At 41.6% G+C, this 20,856-nt stretch overlaps 1 protein-coding gene across 1 annotated transcript; it reads right to left on the bottom strand.

Annotated features, from left to right (window-relative positions):
• Positions 1-11,219: 11,219 nt before the first annotated feature.
• LOC145962928 (uncharacterized) lies at positions 11,220-15,756 on the bottom strand. Its single transcript, XM_083084425.1, has 2 exons — positions 14,024-15,756; positions 11,220-13,950 (listed from the first exon to the last, which is right to left on the bottom strand). Exons 1-2 carry the CDS (start codon positions 15,100-15,102, stop codon positions 11,397-11,399), a joined length of 3,633 nt encoding a protein of 1,210 aa, XP_082940551.1. The 5' UTR covers positions 15,103-15,756; the 3' UTR covers positions 11,220-11,396.
• Between the last annotated feature and the right edge of the window lie 5,100 nt (positions 15,757-20,856).

Genomic DNA, 20,856 nt, shown 5'->3' with positions numbered 1-20,856 from the left:
TCATCATCAAAACATGATGGCAAAATTCTCCATTCAAAAGCTAACTTTGTAACATCAATATGTCCTAATCGCATAGCAATGTAGGTTAAATCTTTAATTTTAAGTCTATTTTCTTCATAAAGAGCAATCTTTGGTTCTAGAAAAGTTAATTGTTCAAATAATTTATCTTTATATGGTAAACGCTTCAGCATTTCTCGAACTGCTGTGATATAAAAATCTAAACATTTTAATTTAATTTGTTGCGCGCATTCCAAAGATAATGTTTCTAATAATGTATTACATTCGGGTCCAAGATATATATTTTCAATATCTTTAATATTACTTTGATCGTCTATATTTAAAGTAGAAATATCTTTAAGAGCATTGAAATTCATGAAATTTTGAGCTAACTAGTGAATTAATTTCTGGCTAGTTGAATATAATTTATGAATTAAAACACATCACGCGACTGAAATAAAGCATTAAAATTATTAAAAAAATTTAATGAATATTTTAAGAATAATAAATATGCTTTAATTGAATCATCATTTAATAATGCTAAAATGGTTACCACAGATTTCGTTTTATCCTCTACTGTCGCTAAAATAAAATAATTTTTTAGAACTTCCCAGTTATCGAGAAGTCGTACAACGCAATTTTGTAACACAAGCCATCTAGTATTAGATTTAAGATAGTTTTAAAATTTTATTTGCCTCTATATTGAAAAAATCTTGAAATTCTTTTAAAATTGCACTTCTTTTTGCACTGCCCGAAATATAAGTGGCAACTCCTCTAATTAAATTTTCACAAGATGACGGCAATTTTTCACACGCTTTACTGGCTACAATCGCGGAAGAATGGCAAATGCAATTTAATGTTATTAATTCTGGTATTTCTAATTTTAAATGAGATATAAAAGAGTTATTGCATCCTGTCATCACTGATGCATTATCACATGCTATTCCAACAATATTTTTAATAGGAATTTTTTTTTCTTTTAAAAGATTTTTAAAACTTTCAAAAATTTTCTTCGCGCTGCAATCTGTCGCATCTAAAGATAATAATTCTAATAACTGTGAGTAGTAAGACTATGAGGTTTCTAACGCAGGGGCTCCGAGGGGGGGTGAGGGGCGAGGGGGAACCGCGGGCGGGAGGGGTGGTGACGTCACGCGGGGTGACGTCACGCGGGGGGGGGGTGACGTCACGTGCGGGGGATGATGACGTCACGCGGGGGATGATGACGTCACGTGCGGGGGATGATGACGTCACGCGGAGATGATGACGTCACGCGGGGGATGATGATGTCACGCGGAGATGATGACGTCACGCGGGGGATGATGACGTCACGCGGAGATGATGACGTCACGCGGGGGATGATGACGTCACGCGATGGATGAGGGGGTCCGCGCGGGTAGGGGGGATCCGCGGCGCGAGCGATGGACGAGGGGGTCCGCGCGGGTAGGGGGGATCCGCGGCACGAGCGATGGACGAGGGGGTCCGCGCGGGTAGGGGGGATCCGCGGCGCGAGCGATGGACGAGGGGGTCCGCGCGGGTAGGGGGGATCCGCGGCGCGAGCGATGGACGAGGGGGTCCGCGCGGGTAGGGGGGATCCGCGGCGCGAGCGATGGACGAGGGGGTCCGCGCGGGTAGGGGGGATCCGCGGCGCGAGCGATGGACGAGGGGGTCCGCGCGGGTAGGGGGGATCCGCGGCGCGAGCGATGGACGAGGGGGTCCGCGCGGGTAGGGGGGATCCGCGGAAAGAAGACGGTGGTGTGAGAAGAATAGCGCTACGTGTGGGAAAAGGATAGCGTAAAGTGTGTGAAGAGGACAGTGCGACAAGGATGACACGTGACATCATCAACATGTGACAAGGATGGCGTCAACGTGGGACAAGGACGACGCATTATAAGATGCCACATAGGTGGGAGCAGGACGACGCAAAGGTAAGTGAGTGATAGCGACGAGCTTGTGAATGAGAGAGAACGATAATAGCGCGAAGAGAACGCATACGAAAGAGAACTATAATATCGCGAGAACAACGTGTGCGAGAGAGAACGATAATAGCTAAGATAACGCGTGCGAGCGAGAACGAAGATATCGCGAGACTTACAACTAACGCGAGACTTATTGTTAGAACGATAGCGCGTACGAAAGAGAGAGAGAGAACGATATTGCTATACTTACAACTAGCGCAAGAGAGACGCAAGGGATGGGAACGCAAGGAGAGGCGCGTAAATAAATACATTTCTTTTCAATACTAAATATAACATTTATTTTAAAATGTGTGTGTGTGTATTATACAATTTGTGTGTGTGTGTGTGTGTGTGTGTGTGTGTGTGTGTGTGTGTGTCTAATAAAATAATAATATAATAATATAAAATTTAAAATTTAAAAAATATAATAATAATAAGAATAGTAATATAATAATATAAAATTTAAAATTTAAAAAATATAATAATAATAAGAATAGTAATATAATAATAAAATAAAAATATAAAAATATAAAATACATGGGGAGGCCGCTCCTGCAACAGAAAAAGAGACATTTCATTAGCTTTATTTTAATAATTAATAATAAAAATTATAAAAAATAGATATACCTTAGCCCCCTGGGGCTACTAAGTCCTCCCACTCCTCCTCTTCTTCCCAATCTTCCTCTTCTTGGACCCATATCTCTTCTTCTATTTCTTCGTGGGGCTCTTCCCCGAAGAGCCGCCGCAGATCAAATATATCTCCATCTAGGCCCTCCGGGGTGTCGCCCCACACGTCTCCAAAATTCTCCCTCTCGGCCCGGCGCACCGCCCGCACCCACTGGCGGTGCTCTATGTTCATGAAGCCCGGTATGCGGACTTCATCCTGGAACTACATAAAAAGTATAATTAATATAAATACAAAATTTTTTACACTTTTTCACAAAATAATCACAAAACACTACTTACGTTCCACGTGAAAGTCATGTTGAGTGCTACGATACATAATATGTCCATCAATTTCGTCTTCCAGTCCTTGTACAATGATGCAAGATGATCCATTGTTTTTTAAACTTTTACACACTTCTTACTCGCGCACTTCTAAACTCTTTCTGATGAGAGAACGAGGTCTCGGCACGAGATTTTATAGCAGAGATGCGACATTATCACCATATCAAAAACGCGTCGTAAGACAAAAGTATACGCGGTCCCATGCAACTCTCAGCGTGGTATATAATATAATATTAATATTATCATATCGCTACTTTGTGAGGAGACAACGAGGTCTCGACACGAAACTTTAGAATAGGGACATATCATTATCGCTTTACCAAAAACGCGTCGTAAGACAAAAGTATGCATGATATAATATAACATTATAATGTGTCAACCCTGCTCGAACGGTCATCGAACGCAAACGAACGCTCGTCGAACGGTCATCGAACGGAAACGAACGCTCGTTGAACGGTAATTGAACGATCATCGAACGGAAATGAACAGTCATCGAACGGAATTGAACGGTAATTGAACACCCGTCGAACGGAAACGAACGCCCGTCGAACGGTAATCGAACGGAAACGAACGGTAATCGAACGGTAATTGAACGCCCGTCGAACGGAAACGAATGCCCGTTGAACGGTAATCGAACGGAAACGAACACCCGTTGAACGGTCATCGAACGGTAATTGAACAGTAATCGAACGGAAACAAACGCTCGTCGAACGGTAATTGAACGGTAATCGAACGGAAACGAACGCCCGTCGAACGGAAACAAACGCTCGTTGAACGGGAATGAACGCTCGTCGAACGGTCATCGAACGTAAAACTATATTCAATTATCAAATATTTAAATGTTTTATCATGTACCACAATGTAGTATCGAAATACAATATCTGTGGCAGCTGTGTCGCGTACGGAAACACGATACTGCACACGTACATAGATAGAGATGAGGAAAGAAAGGAGAGAATAAGAAAGACGATAAAAATATATTGCATCATCAATTTATTATAAATATGGATTCGATGAATCATGATGTTTCAACCACCAATTATAAATCTTAAATACATTTTCTAAAGCACAATTTTTTACATGATTTTCACAACGTACAGTATTCTTAACATCTAACTTATTTAAAGAAGCTACATCCTCATAATCTGCATCCAAAGTTTCGATAATCACATCGTTTCTTGCATCATTGTCCAGTATATCGGCTAGCCATTGCCGTTTTTCATGCCCTTTAACGTACACGAGAGGTGACGCATCATCATCCTCCCCCGTTGCACCCATCACCGCTGTCGTAATTAAACGTTTCGATTTCCAATATGAAACGTGTCCATCATTCCACGATAATCCATGGTGATTTTTCATCAACCATAAAACCTGACATCTCTCAGATTTTGTGAGCATGTGCCATGGTTCGGGACATGTAAAAATATAATGAGAAAGTACGGATCCCTTTCTCAGAACAGCAGCTTCCTTCACGACAAAATTTTTCCCAACGATAAATCCTTGTAGATCCACAAACGTTGGCACAGCCATGATGACAAGATCCGATCGCAGACTGATGTCGATCGTCAAACATCTCAATCTTTTATATTTTTTCATATGCAATGGAGGGGATATTTGCTGACTTATGTAATTTTGCGGACTACATTGGTCAATGGATTATATTCGACAACCCGATCGTGCAAGATGAGACAGTAGGCGGTAGTATTCGCCGGTATATTTTCCCTGCATTCAAACTCTATTCTCACGTCCACGGTAGCAGTTTTGACAGACTCGTTTTGTCGCGAGCAATCAATGACCGCGAGAGGACCGCAATGTAGAAACTTTGAAATGGTTAATAGCGTTGCATTATCATCGCATCCATAATAAGATTTGCGAAAACGAGAGTACATGTTGAATAGAACGGCGAATCTATTTTTTTCAAAATCTAAATTTAAATCATCATAGGGATAAAATTCCGAGTTTAAATAGAGTTTAACGTTGGTTAATTTGCAGTCATCGAATAATGTAACATCTTGTGACACTGAATTCTTTTTACCAGTTTGCAATGCAAAGATCACGTATCGTGGTTTCTCTAGCTGGGAGGCGGCTTTCACGGTCCATGAATGCTTAGTCGTGCTATGCAGCAGAGGAAATTCGTATAGATCCCAAGATCTGAAACTCATATTCAAGTATCGTCCGCTTTCCAACATTCGCAACATCGACAATTTATTAATCTCGTTCAATATTACATGAGGCATACGCCACTGTATCTTGAGTAATTCAATCTCTGCCTCCGACGATGGGTGTCCGAATAGACAATTATTATCGTTGCGCGAACGTATCAAAATCAATTCGTGACGAGCGTTAATCACAACGCGTTTATAATCTTCGCAAAATCCCAGCAGCATGTTGAGCGGTACACAATAGTTGAAATAATTTTTGTCACCATTGTACGTCAAATCCCACGCAGCGTTCTTCAAGTTTATACTTTTCTGGTGCGTTAGAGAGACATAATTTTTGAGCGTCGAAGTTATTCCAACATTTCTGTTGCGATCAATCTCTACTCCGTCGAGTTCGTATCGAAGCTCATCAAACATGAATGCGACGCAATTGTTTCCCAATACAACCTTCATTTCGTCATTCGCTTTACGCACATTAAACCTTCCCTCGATGTAAAGAAAGCTTTCGCACGGTAACGTGTACAAATCCTGATGTTGTATAGGTATTCGTATCTCGTCGCTGTATCCAAGCATCGTATTGGCGTACGGATTGTATGTATGAGTCTCAATCTTGACGATGCGATCGTCAAAGACTGGTTCACCTCCGATATTCAAAATATCAATCATTCTTTTCGTACGATGAATCCCAATGATTTTAAAAATTCACGATTCAACGCGTTCAGCTTCTTCTTAATGGCTATCTTATTATTGTCACCCGATACCGCAATAGTATTGTCCCTCGTAAAAGTATTGTCTCTCGCGTGCTCCGTTTCGTTCAGCACGAGCATACTATGTTTGTCGCCGCCGTATATGCAATCTTACGGTAATTTCCTCTCCTCGAAAATCGAGCAATCGACCTCTTTGATCCACAATACGTATTGTTACATCCGTAATGCTCCGTACGATGATCGGCAGGTAAATGATCTGTGCCGGCGTTTCCGATATCTTATATCCTGGTGGTACGCTCGGTGAAAATTCATGTATTGTGTGTACGCGCATGCCATTGCTGTACGCACCAGTAGTCATGTTACATTCTATACGAATAATATTTACGTTTATAATATTAACTGGTTCGTCCGATTCGTACCACTCGCGAGGTTGCAATATACGATTCGATGAGAATCCAAGCAAGGATCCTACATTGTTGGGTTTGGTAAAGTTTATTCTGTAGGCACATTTGATTTCGCTCTTTAGCGTGCTATGATTGGCGCGGAGCGCTATTGGATATTCCTCATCATAATCGTTTTCAACATCTCTGGAAAGGTGTTCATCTTGCAAAATTGCACGTTTGAGATAGTCATTTATAGCGTGCAATTCGTACGATCCTTCGGGAATCGTAATTTCCTTGTCGTCGTTGCCAAAGTAAAATTTATTATTCAAAAAATTTACGTTTGGAATCGTATGATAAGTTTCAAAATCCGTTAATCCAAGCTCGTAATCGGCATCAGTCAAATCTATAGCGGGAAAATAGCTTACAGCGAGAACGCTGCTTCTGCCAGTCAACGTAAGTGTCAGTGACATGTCGAACGAATACTGAGTCATGACGATGGATTGTCAGGCTTTAAATTGATCGTCGACTGTTTGAAGAAATTTTAAACACAACTGTCCACAGATGCTCTGATTGTAACTTTGATAAGATGCATAATTGTATTCAATTTTCACTCGTCCGAAATATCGCACAAGTTCCTTGGGTGGTCGAAGGTTTCCAAAACTGTCGAAATATACGACACGATCTCCCCTCTTTGCGTACGCTACCCAATGAGTACCGGGACCATCAACGTCATCCAAATTGACGATACCGCTCTCGTTTCGTCGTACACTGCTTATTGGTAAATTATTGCGCATGAAAACACCTCTAAAGAACGGTATGTGCATACGTTTCGCCAATTGTTCCAATTGCACGTTAGTTGTCGCACCCGTAGGCATTTTTAATGTTTTTTCGACGTTTTTTTTTTCTCTTAGACTTTGTTGAGAATCCCTGTCCACGCTTGTACGGAGCAAGATAAAGTCCGCGACCTTCCATAGCGCGATTGTGACGCTGCAACTCTTCCAGCTGACGTTGCGCCGCCTTGCTATCGTTTACCGCCTTTGCGATTCCCGCCGCACCGCCGGCCAAAGAACCGACAACTCCCAACAACGGTAAAAGTGGTAAAATACCACCGCGTTTCGCTACTGGAAGTATTCGTTTTTTCCTCCTCTTTGTCGTCGATGACTTTTTCATCCCCATGCCGAGTTTTGTCTTTGCCTTCATTGTCGCCCAAACAGTCGTAGCGGCTGCTCTTTCACCAAGAGTCGAATCCCTCGCGGTAATGCGTTCTCGCGCTCTTGCAGCTAGTATGCGATCCGCGACGTGTCGTTGACCGAGGTCGTTGCTTCGCGAGTAAGCAATGTCGTGCTCGCGACAAGCGGTGTCCAATGGATTGATGCCTCGATCGCCTCTAGCCAATCGTTTCTCTAATCGAGTTCCCGGGCCGCAAAACTGATAACCGGGAATATGTAATTCGATGGGAAGAGCGTTTATCGCACGATTTAAGAGACCGCTACCTCTTACGATTCTCGCTGACATTCGTAGCAATTTTTTATTAACGGTGGTGGACCGTCGATGTGTGTTCGCATCCACGGCTGATTGTAATGTCGCATGCACGAACGATATTGTCGAACCTCCGAATCAGCCTTTATATATTCTGGAAGCTTGTCCCACAATCGTTCCACGTAATCACCAAAATTTTGTAGTAAAACAATCTTTGGGATATACTGCAGTTGTTCGGCGGTAAGCCGGAAAATGTCTCTTTCATCCGACAGAAGGAGAAACATTTTGATACTGAACGGTTTCGAGTTGAGACACCTCTATAAATAGGTCTCCCCCCTCGTGATCATTCGCAAAATTGATTCGAAAGAGAAAACATGCGGTTCGTGCGACAAGCGCGGATAATCAAAGTATCAAATTTCGACGATAGACTAATATCGGAGAAAAAAGTACGCAAGCATGGAAACATGCTACCGACTACTATACGCGGTATCGTTTGCGGCCCTTCAAACTGCGGTAAGACAAACGTGTTGATTAGTTTGATAGAAAGTCCGTACGGTGTACGTTTCGAGAACGCGTACGTATACTCGAAATCGCTTCAACAACCGAAATATAGATACTTGGAAAATTTATTAGCACCTATAGACGAAATTGGCTATTTCACATTCTCTAATAACAGCGATGTCATTCCACCGAGCGAGGCGCTTCCGAATTCCATCTTTATCTTTGATGACGTGGCATGTGACAAGCAAGATACGATAAGAGAATACTTTGCAATGGGTCGACACTCGAGCGTCGACTGTTTCTATCTTTGTCAAACGTATGCCAAGATACCTAAGCATCTTATACGCGACAATGCGAATCTTTTGATTTTATTTAAACAAGACGGCACAAACTTGAAACATGTATACAACGATCATGTAAATACCGACATGTCTTACGACGATTTCCGCGCATTGTGTCAGAAATGTTGGCAACGCAAATATGGCTTCGTAGTCATTGATAAAGACAGCACGTTGATCAATGGACGATATAGAAGAGGATTTAATGATTTCGCGATACCGTAAAGCGATCAGTCGTCATCGACACATTGATCAAGCATCATGAACGACGATCGTGAAAAGATTGCGATAGAGATTGCAAAAATGAGCGAATCAATTCGCAAAAAATATCGCGCTTTGAAAACTGGTAAAATGGAGGAAGACGTTGCATTGGAAAGACAATTTAAGCCAATTACCGAACCTTTAAAACAGCTTATCGAAAATACTGTGGAATCTGATGCGCCGAAAATTGAACCATTGAGTTTAACGTTTGGAGAGAAGCACGAGGAAAAAATAAAAGAGTCGAAGCAAGGAATAAAGCGAGCACGGATAAATATGCCGATAAACGATTCGCCGATATATTCGACACCGAATCGATCGAAACGAAGGAAACAATTTTCTAATATGGCTACTGTTTCTACTCCGATAAAAGTACAACCGCGTCAAACAATACCATCCCCGTCCGTCGAAGAAATTTATGAGACCACGCCCGATTCGTTTGTAACATCGGTCCGACATGAATTAGAAACGTCCGAAGGTCAGAAAACGTTCCGAGATCATTTTGGTCCACTAGCGCAAAAATATATAGGAGCTATCATGAGTGTTGATAAAAATAAGAGTATGGATTACGTCTACGGTGTTAAATTTACCAGCGAAGGAATGATGCTCGGTGATAAACGTTTCGATGTGGACATGGAAGATAATATAATTATCGATGGAATAAAATATACGGGATCCGAAGGTATCTACGATTTGATTTTTAGAAAATTTCCCAATCATAAAAAATACACTCAAGACGATTTGTATAAATATCAAAGTATATTAAAAGCAACAAATGCGCATAAACGTGACAACAAAGTTAATAATCCTATTAAAAGTAACAAAGGATACAAGTACAAATATATAATTGCACCATTATTCCCCGATAGAAAGGTGGGAAGAGGTATAGACGCGCCGCACACCATGACGCTAAGCGACAACATGATCGATTACGTGCATTGGAACGATCCCAACGAATTGGTAGATCGTTTGCGATTGCTGGACGCCTCGCGTCGAGCCGGCAACAATGCTCACGACAATGAAATCTTGTCAATTATCGAAGAACTTCGCGAGGCTGGCATTATTATAAATTAAACTATGCGTCAACGATACATGTCATTCCGTCAAAGTTCTCGGTACCGAAATGTCGATTAATAAATTTGGATTATCGCTCGGAACGTCGAATAATTTGTACTATCAATGGAATGGATTATTGAGAAATTACGTTCGCGATAATGCTCTCTGCCAGACTACTACCGGCTTTGACGCAAGGTCGCGCAAGATTCAACGTGTAGCGCAACCGGAAACTGATACTGACGCCGTCAACAAACGATATGTGGATAAACTTTTGAGAGATCGACAGGGAGAAATTGAGCAAAAAATTATCACGCTTGAAACACACGTGCAGGCGCTACAAATAATGATGGATGAGATAAAGAATGTGCTGAGATATGCAACATCTGACTCGACACAGTAAACGAGACATACTAATATCGCAATATTAATTATGCCTCGATCAAACGTGCGAAAGAAGATAAACACCTCCGAAAAGCGACAACTTGTCGAGGAACTACATGCTCCGGCGAGAAGAAATTTTCCACGAAGACGCGTCATTGTATGCGGATACGACGATCTGTGGCAGGCGGACATGGTCGACATGCGTTCGTATTCTCGACTCAACAAGGGTCATAAATACATACTCACAGTTATCGATGTGTTGAGCAAGTATGCGTGGGCCGTACCGCTCAAGAGCAAGAGCGGAAACGAAATGTCCGAAACGATCGCAAAGATCGTTCCGCATCGATTATTGGAGACGATAAAAGGTGTCCGAAAAATTTTCAAACCGACAGAGGAAAAGAATTTTACAACGCGAGTGTGCAGAAACTCATGAAGAAACACAACATTAATCATTACTCGACGTATTCCATTATGAAAGCCTCGGTCGTGGAACGATTCAATCGTACTTTGAAAAACAATATGTGGAAAATGTTTACGCTCAACGGAAATTACAAATGGATCGACGAGCTATCTCGACTCGTTGCAGAGTACAATACGCGAAAACATCGCACCATCGGTATGAGACCTGCCGACGTCACTCCAGCGATCGCCGAAAAACTTTTAAATACGGTGTATAGCAACGTAAAAATTGCGGCTCCGACAAAATTTAAAGTAGGCGATTCGGTACGCGTAAGCAAATACAAGACCATCTTTGAAAAAGGTTTCACACCTAATTGGACGACCGAAGTTTTTAAGATTGTCGAGGTGCAGAAAACTAATCCCGCGACATTCATACTCCAAGATTCGCGTGGAGATCCCGTCGCTGGAGGATTCTACGAATACGAATTACAACGCGTCGCTAATCCCGACGTATATCTCGTGGAAAAAATTTTGCGGGAAAAGGGTGATGACGTATACGTGAAATGGTTGGGAATGGATAAATCATACAACTCTTGGATACATAAAAATAGTGTATTATAAATATTTATTAAAATAATATACATATAAACTATATAAATAATTTAATATATAAATATTTAATAATATAAAAATATATAAAGTGTATTAAATATAAAAATATATACATGGTTATGTACAAAATATACAATTAATAATAAATAAAATATACATTTATTTACAATGGTATTCTATAATGTCCCCACGGTAACGTATCGGTGGTTTCGGGTACGATATACCGCTTATCGTCGTACGGACTCAGAGCAATTTTCGTCTCGCAGATCGTGTATACTTGGTGCAGTTTAGATCGTATACACGACTGCTGACGCGTCATTTCAATTTCTTCTTTCAAACACCGCATGTAGTCGTCAAACGTTATCGTTCTCGCAACAACGTTACTCTTGACACCTTTAACTTTCTTCGTGTCCTTTTTTCCATTCACTCGTAACGCGTACATCTTTGCTCTGAGCCCGACGAATTCGGTCATTATGGTACCGTTGTTTTCGTCCTTCATCAGGCCCGGTACCTTTTTATTTACAAGCGGTATACCATACGCATTATCCACTGCATAATCGCTCGTGTCGAATCTGATGATATCGCGCTTCATATTCTCATACACATCCGCGCACTCAATGTGATATATGAGACTATCCGTATCGGTGTACATTACCTGGCATTTGTCGCGATACATTGGCGTCATATACTCGTGATGAAACTCGTACAAACATGTCTTGGATATGTCGAGTATGCACATACCCACGTAAATCGGTTTGTAGAATTTCACCTCGAGTTTGCGCAATTCCACAGCGATTAAGTTTTCTGAAAAAACGCTTCTGCTGTGGAAATTTGGTTTCGCGATCATTGCCTCTGCGCCATACCGACCATCCCACTTTGTTAACAATTTAACATCGACACGATTGCGCACATTTTCCATCGTTTTACCAAACACTGCATTGTTCATTAATTTATATAAATTTTTTTCGAAATCATTTTTAGCCAATGTTCTAAAATGTGTATTTAATTCTATGTAATTTCGAAGCCACGGAGATTGTGAAAACTGTAAAATTCGATGTATTTTTGTTACGCGAAGACCGTGACGCGTACACTGCTGCAGGTTGCGATAGTGTATCACGTAACGCTTCTTATCGTATAGCGTTGCAAGCAGTTTAAATTCCCGCTTGCCAGGTGGTTTGTCGCGTGTCGGGCAAAACGGCAGGTCAGTGTGCGCATCGTGAAGATGTTGCGGGTACTCGAGGTCCACTTCGAGGACATAGCCTGTAGGCGAATCTAGCGTGATGGATGATACATCAAAATTGGTCACATCGTCGACCCATTGAAAATTGGCGTAAGGCAACGGTTGACACATTGCCCATCCGTACAAATTATTTACATCAAAGTACATCAAGTACGATGATGGTTTCGATGGATCGTACGACTCCATGTACTTGTTATTAGCGCGAGCGTATCTACCCGAACATTGACTCAGACCGCCGCGTATACCACGTTCGATGAACATAACCATGTCGATGTCAGTAAGCAGCTCGAACGTGATCTTGGTATGTTTCAACATGGCGTCCCACGTGTATCCGGGGAGAGTATAGTAATACGCGGGGTCGAGTCCGTAACTTTCGATACATTTATCTCGAAAGTTTTCGAAAATGTCGGCTAATAACAAGACATCAATTTTAAGATATAAATCGCTATATTCTCCTAGCGTTCGAATGGAGAATCGCGTCCAGATGTTCTCGGCGTGCGCGTAATCGCTCTCGGATACAGTGTCACCGGTCAAGGAACTGTAAAACGATTCGCGCGGTGGTAAACACGTATCTTGCAACCTCTCTACAGAGTCGATGTATTCGTACGGAAATACACCTTTTCGCGTTAACAAATTGAAATTTTCTGTTGATAAATTTTGAAATTCTGATTTTAAAATTTTGAGTTTATCTTTGTCCAAAAACGATGCCAATTTGTCGAGACTCGATGCGAGAAATTTGAATGAATCGATGAAACGTAATTTTACATGATTTTTTGATTCTTCATCCATACAAACATCTTTTGTAAACGAAATATATTTCTCTTTTGTTATCGGAAGTAACTCGATTTTCCCTTCGAACGATGTGGCTATTTCCTCGATAATGAAATGTGAATCATAACCGGATAAATTGTGAAAAACTATGGGAATACAAAAAGATTCTTTATAATTTAAATTGCAATTTGAGTGTGCTGGACCTCTGTACCGCCCGGTCAGATGGCAATGATCGCGAACGCGTGTATCGTCTTGCACGAACGGTTTTTCGCATATATGACATTGAGTGGCGCTATGGAATTTCTCCCACTCTTCGGACGTCAAATTTACCATGGGGACATTTGTTTTTAAAATATTTTTTACACGTAACGCTAAATTTTTGAGGTCTGCGGCGAACCATGCTATACAATCGGCGCTACGACGCGAATGATATGCCGATAAAGATTCGTCGTATGAACAATGTACATAATAAGCTAAACTAAATACTTGGTGATGTTGATATGCGTTTTTCTCTTCTTCCGTCTTGGCCAGAACGCATTCCAGGTCGGCGTAGACCACAAATGGAAGCCGCTCCTTCCGATTAAAGTTGTTGAACGATAACCACTTGTCCTTATCGCTCGGCAATCGGACAGCGCAATCATTCATCTTTCCACAGTCGACCGTATGCGACTGCAACTTGGTGTCCGAATTAAAATAATGCAGGCATCTGTAAAAGAAAAATTTTTTTAGATTTATATACAATTTGCTACATAACTTATAATTATTCAAATTAAACTTACCGATCGCAGATATATTTTGGATTCTTGTGTTTGCTCAATTGTGAGCTCACGAGCCGGGATAAATTCTTAATCCAAGTGAAATGTCCGACGCTGTTGTCGTCTTCAATGTACAGCAAGTTGATATGCTTATCCCGCTTCTGCTCCGTAAGACGCATCGGGACAATGCTGTTCTTGTCTTCGATGCTGTACACATTTATAGAAATGTCATTGGCAAGTTCAAAATTTTTTATTTGGTTCACAGTCACTGGAAACTCAATGTTCTGGAGATTCAGCACTGTCGTGTAATGCGGGTACGATGATTCCCGATTCGTGTCTCTTTCGGCGGGGTATAGGGCGGCGACCACTGTCCACGCGAAACACGCATTGTCTTTAGATTGTACATTAATCACCGCTCTTTTCAACATAATCTCCCGCGATAATTTGATGTGACACCCCGCACGCATAGGATTATACTTATTTATATTTACAGTTAAATTTAGTATTCGCGACAAAGCCCACCCGCTATCGCGTTCCTGAAACTCTTCCAGAGACGCTAGGGTGGGTTCGATAACACGCCGTTCGTACCACTCGCGTAAATCGGATGTGCGAAAGAGTTCATAGTTTCGCGTATTGATACTTTTGTTGGCGTGTTTATCCCCAGCCACGAATTCACCGTTAAATATAGTGTTCACTTTCACATTACAGTGTTTTTTCATAACGTCCTGCACATGTTCTATCACTATGTCTTTGGCGTCATCGAGAAATTGGCGAGGTTCAATGTGATTATAGTTTATCACCGCACCAGTCGATACGCGACTCTCGAACGCCGTATCAATCTCGCGCCACACAAGTCTATTTTGACGCGCGCTACATCCGGCACCCGCGTGTACGAAACGTCCACGTACCGAATTTTTCAACCCTTCGAGGCGCGCGATCCGAGCAATCAGCGATTGTCGATTTCCGATCGATAATCGCGGTCGCTTGATGCGACTTTGCTCTTCCAACGACTCGATGTATTGGTCGCATCGTTGTTCCCACACAATGTAATCTTCCAGCGAATCAATCAATGTGGATTGCTCTCGCAAATTTTGTTCCTCCATATTGTAACACACTTGCGAAATGCGCTTCCCAATGATAGTTCCGGATGTACTTTAGCAAAATTACTGGCGGGGCGTGCCTCTTGATCATGATTTATATACTGTCTCGTGCATATCATCGAACATTCTAGAATGATTTCATCTTAAAAAATTCCCCGGAATAGCGTGTGCAATTTAACCTTGATAATTTCATGTTTTGTCACGTACATTTGAAAAATCTGATGTGGTTGCATCGGGAGCAGCCGTAAAACGGCGCTTGATTTTAGCACATTTAGCTAAATCTTTGTCTAGGGGTGATGTGCGTTTTAACCTTGGCGGTTAATCTTTGTTCCGATGCACATCTTAACCTTGAAAATTTCGCGTTTTGTCACGTACATTTGAAAAATCTGACGTGATTGCATCAGGAGCAGCCGTACATCGACGCTCGATTTTAGCGCATTCAGCTAAATCTTTGTTCTGATGCGCAATTTAACCTTGAAAATTTTACGTTTTGTCACGTACATTTGAAAAAATCTGACGTGGTTGCGTCGGGAGCAGCCGTACATCGGCGCACGATTTTAGCACATTCAGCTAAATCTTTGTCTAGGGGTGATGTGTGTTTTAACCTTGACGGCATGATTTATATACTGTCTCATGCATATCATCGAACATTCTAGAATGATTTCATCTTAAAAAATTCCCGGAGTAACGTTTGCAATTTAACCTTGATAATTTCGCGTTTTGTCACATACATTTGAAAAATCTAACGTGGTTGCGTCGGGAGCAGCCGTACACCGGCGCTCGATTTTAGCGAATTCAGCTAAATCTTTGTTCTAGGGATGATGATGTCATCGCAGCCGTATATCGGCGCGACAAAATTTTAGAGGAAATTAAAATGTCGTGTCAGCAATAATCCCCTCTACATTGCAATTTGCGATACTATTTGAATTGATATTAATTCTAATACGATCAGTATTGCATCAATCGCGCGTGTGAAAGGTTCACTGAAGAAATCAACATGAATTTTTACGTTCCGATTCGAAACGGTGAAACTCCACCGTGTAAGAAGCAAAAATGTGACACGTAAGTTTCGATCTTTAAATATTTAATTATTTAATTTTTTTAAATATTGATCTAATTTATATATTTTTATAGCATTCAGCCTCGTCGTGCGACTCGCATACTTGGAAGAAGATACGCTCTAACCCCAACGTCGTACAAGTATTTGGACATTGGAATAAGCGTTGGAGCTGTGTCGTACGTGGAACTGATTCTCGGTGATAATCGAGGCAATCAAATAGTGTTGCCTTTTTCAACGTGGAATTTGTTGATGCAGAAGCAAGCAGACATTGAACAATTTCTACAATCGACTGCTCTCGCATTAAGGATTGGAGATTTATCGATCGAAATGTATCAATCGAAAATTGTAAAACTCACATTATGTGACAATTCTTTGTACATGAAACCACCGACATTATTACATTTATTTAATTTTGAAAATTGTATCGATCATATGCATAATTGGTTATGCGAGAATACGTATCTCGTAAATGAAAAATTTAAACAATTTGAAACTGTTTTACGACGTAACAATATTACTACTGTATGCGATGCTGTAAAAACGATACGTGATAGTGACGTCTTTAACAGCGAATCATTAATCGATTGCGAATTATTAACATGTGCTGTAAATGATATTCTTTACGATGCGTGCAATAAATAATTATTTTTATTCCATCTATGATTTTAATTCTTTCCTTCCATACGAATAAGAATAGTTATACTTTTCTCAACACGCTCCGCTAAAGATGTAGAGAAATGCTGAGGTAGATGAGACGTGATGCTCTAGTTGGAATGAGACAAAAGATATTAAAAGATATATAATGAAGAGGAGCCTGCGACATTAGAATATTATTTCTTTCGTTGTTCTGTGCTTGTCACAAAGTTGTGGAGAGTGTGTGAGGAAGAAAAGTGAACAAAATTATGTGTATTCCTAAACCATACAAACCGAGGTCCGATCCTCGCTTTTACTCTGATCTCCCGAGAATACACATTGCAAAATGTTTCTGGACCGAATCCTACCAACGTCGAAACCGACACTACTGCAAGGATTGTCGGTACGGATTTTATCGAAATTATGCATTAAAACATAATTATTTCCACGGGTTCTTCGAGGGACCGTTTACACCGTTTAGGTGCTGTCACTGCGGCACGGAGGTAACGGTGATAAGATCTGTCCTAGACTGCAAGGATTGTTACCAGGAATATTGTCATACGTTCCGTACCCTCAAGAGACAAGGATATGATGTAGATAATATGTCCATCATAGTATATAATACTGACCGAATGGAAATATGGAAGATACATTTTTTACCATCTGAACCTCCTAGTATAGAAGAGCAACGAGAGGAGTTGCTGGAACCTTATTACATGCTGCCTACTCAGAGCGAAAATTCGGCGACGCGTAACGAACTCTTCTTTCAAGAAACATAATTTGTAAGTAACTTTCAATTTATAATATATCAAAAGTTCTAAAATAAATTATTAAAAACTATTCAAATGTCTTTTTCTGTTCCAGGAGCGGCTCCACTCAGCCCGGCACATCGACCCCTTAGCATTCTAGGAGCGGCCTCCTCCTTAGCCCGGCGCACTCCCCCCAAATATATTATTCTTATTATTTTATTATTATATTATTATTATTTTTTTTTTAAATTTTAAATTTTATATTATTATATTATTATTTTATTAGACACACACACACACACACACACACACACACAAATTGTATAATACACGCACACATTTTAAAATAAATGTTATATTTAGTATTGAAAAGAAATGTATTTATTTACGCGCCTCTCCTTGCGTTCCCATCCCTTGCGTCTCTCTTGCGCTAATTGTAAGAATTTATCGTTCTCTCTCTCTCTTTCGTACGCGCTATCGTTCTAACAATAAGTCTCGCGTTAGTTGTAAGTCTCGCGATATCTTCGTTCTCGCTCGCACGCGTTATCTTAGCTATTATCGTTCTCTCTCGCACACGTTGTTCTCGCGATATTATAGTTCTCTTTCGTATGCGTTCTCTTCGCGCTATTATCGTTCTCTCTCATTCACAAGCTCGTCGCTATCACTCACTTACCTTTGCGTCGTCCTGCTCCCACCTATGTGGCATCTTATAATGCGTCGTCCTTGTCCCACGTTGACGCCATCCTTGTCACATGTTGATGATGTCACGTGTCATCCTTGTCGCACTGTCCTCTTCACACACTTTACGCTATCCTTTTCCCACACGTAGCGCTATTCTTCTCACAACCGGCCCCCCCACCCGCGCGGACCCCCTCGTCCATCGCTCGCGCCGCGGATCCCCCCCCTACCCGCGCGGACCCCCTCGTCCATCGCTCGCGCCGCGGATCCCCCCTACCCGCGCGGACCCCCTCGTCCATCGCTCGTGCCGCGGATCCCCCCTACCCGCGCGGACCCTCTCGTCCATCGCTCGCGCCGCGGATCCCCCCTACCCGCGCGGACCCCCTCATCCATCGCGTGACGTCATCATCCCCCGCGTGATGTCATCATCTCCGCGTGACGTCATCATCCCCCGCGTGACGTCATCATCTCCGCGTGACGTCATCATCCCCCGCGTGACGTCATCATCTCCGCGTGACGTCATCATCCCCCGCACGTGACGTCATCATCCCCCGCGTGACGTCATCATCCCCCGCACGTGACGTCACCCCCCCCCGCGTGACGTCACCCCGCGTGACGTCACCCCCCCCGTGACGTCGCCCCCCCGCCCGCGGTTCCCCCTCGCCCCTCACCCCCCCTCGGAGCCCCTGCGTTAGAAACCTCATAGTCTTACTACTACTGTGTTACAACATTTTTATTTAAAGGGGACACATATCGAACAAGAACACACATTACTTTAGTATCTGAAATATCTGTGCTTTCATCAATTAAAATGGAAAATTTTTTTTTAAAATGGAACAACTTCGTAAGTTTTGAACAATATTTTCAATTTCGCGTTTTGCAATAATTTTTGTGATAATATTTGCGCACTTATGTCGAGCAAGTGAAACATCTTGTGCAATTTCAGAATCTATGTAAATATCTTTTAATAACGGAATTAAATGATTTACTGTACGAAAAGCAACGTTATGCTCTGCAAAAAAAGAAGCTAATTTTATTTCTGCGCGTTTGACTTTATCCTTATGCGTTAATGTGCTTGTATTATCAGTCGCGTTATGTTTCTCAGAATTAATTTTTTTAGAATTTTCGAAATGTTTCAGTGTTTCAGAATGTTTAATTAAATCCGTTTTGCAGCACCTGATGGTCTTATTACATAAAGTACAAATTGCTTTATTTTCTACAGGATGAGGAGCCAACCATCCTTTAAAAATATCTTCATCTAGCCATGCTACGTGAAATTTTCTAATTCTCTGTTTCTTAATTGCTCCTTTTCCTACATTATCCATTTTAATATTATTATATTAATAAATATATAATAAATAATATTATTAATAATCAACTGACTTACCTAACCCTTACTGCTCGCTGTCATTAAGTCCGCCAAGACTTTTGCGCCCACTCGGTAACTCACGATACGCCGTTGTTTCGGCCGCGCATGCGCGAAAAACCCGGCCCATATCGCCACACTGGTCTCTACCAGGAAGAGAGTCCGGACGGCGACTCCGCTTCCGGCTGCGGCTCCGGGTCTGACGATGGAGTCGGCCACGCTTCAGGCGGCAATGAGAGAGTTACAGCAGCTGCGCGGAGAGCGGCTGCACGAGCGAGATGAATTTGAGGCCCAGCTTCGCCAGCGCGACGAGATGCTCCGCGCCATGGAGGAGAGACTTCGGCTTCTTTCGAATATACAGCTAAGTCCCCCCAATAATAATGCGCGAAATGCAAATTTCAATTTACCCGAACTCGGTTATAAACTAAAACCCGACAATTACGACGGAGGTGTTCCCTTGCGCGAATTTCTAACTCAATTCGAGCTGATAGCGCGGGCTAACGGATAGAATGATTCCCACAAGACAGTAGCTCTAGCAGTTTGTTTAAGGGCTAAAGCGCGTTCGGTTTTAGATGGGATATTTGAAATTGAGAGTTTGAGATTCGAAGATTTAAAGTCGAAATTAGATTTGAGGAGGGGCATTTGGCCCAGATTTATTATTCCCAGTTCACTAACAGGAAACAGAAAATTTCGGAAGATTTGGTTACATTGGGCGCGGATTTGGAAAGGCTGTTGCGTCTAGCTTACCCCGAATGTTCCCATGGAGGTGAGAGATAAAATTGCTTGCGCGCAGTTTATAGCCGCGCTATCGGGCGGATTTCTTAAGAGGACATTGCAATTAGAAAACATTACATCCTTAAAAATTGCGGTAGAAAGAGCGATGGCTGTAAAAGTCATCCAAGAAAATAGTTTTCTGAAAAATAAATTTAATCAAAGTGATAATAATAATAAATATCACAAATTTAATAAATTTAATAAATTTAATAAACAAAGGAATGAGGAGAATAAAACAAATGAAAAAGAAAGTAATAAAAGGAAATTTAAAAATAATAAGAATAAGAATGATAAATTTCAAAGAAATAAATTTAATCCTAAGAAAGAATGTTGGTAATGCGGCGCTGAGGAGCACTTCCGATCGGAATGTCCGTCTTTGGCGGAAAACAAGGGTTAGTCGAGCTTCACGAGGCAGGTTCGACTAATACAGTTGATGCCCTAAAAATATTTAATCACTGTTTTAGAATAAGTAAAATTAAGGAAAATTCTTTTAGTTA

Source organism: Camponotus vicinus, unplaced genomic scaffold, assembly GCF_025532165.1.
Source record: "Camponotus vicinus isolate PSW18456_S1 unplaced genomic scaffold, iyCamVici1.0 SCAF_12, whole genome shotgun sequence".
In the NCBI taxonomy this organism is placed as follows: domain Eukaryota; kingdom Metazoa; phylum Arthropoda; class Insecta; order Hymenoptera; family Formicidae; genus Camponotus; species Camponotus vicinus.
This window is presented reverse-complemented; position numbering and strand designations above follow the sequence as displayed.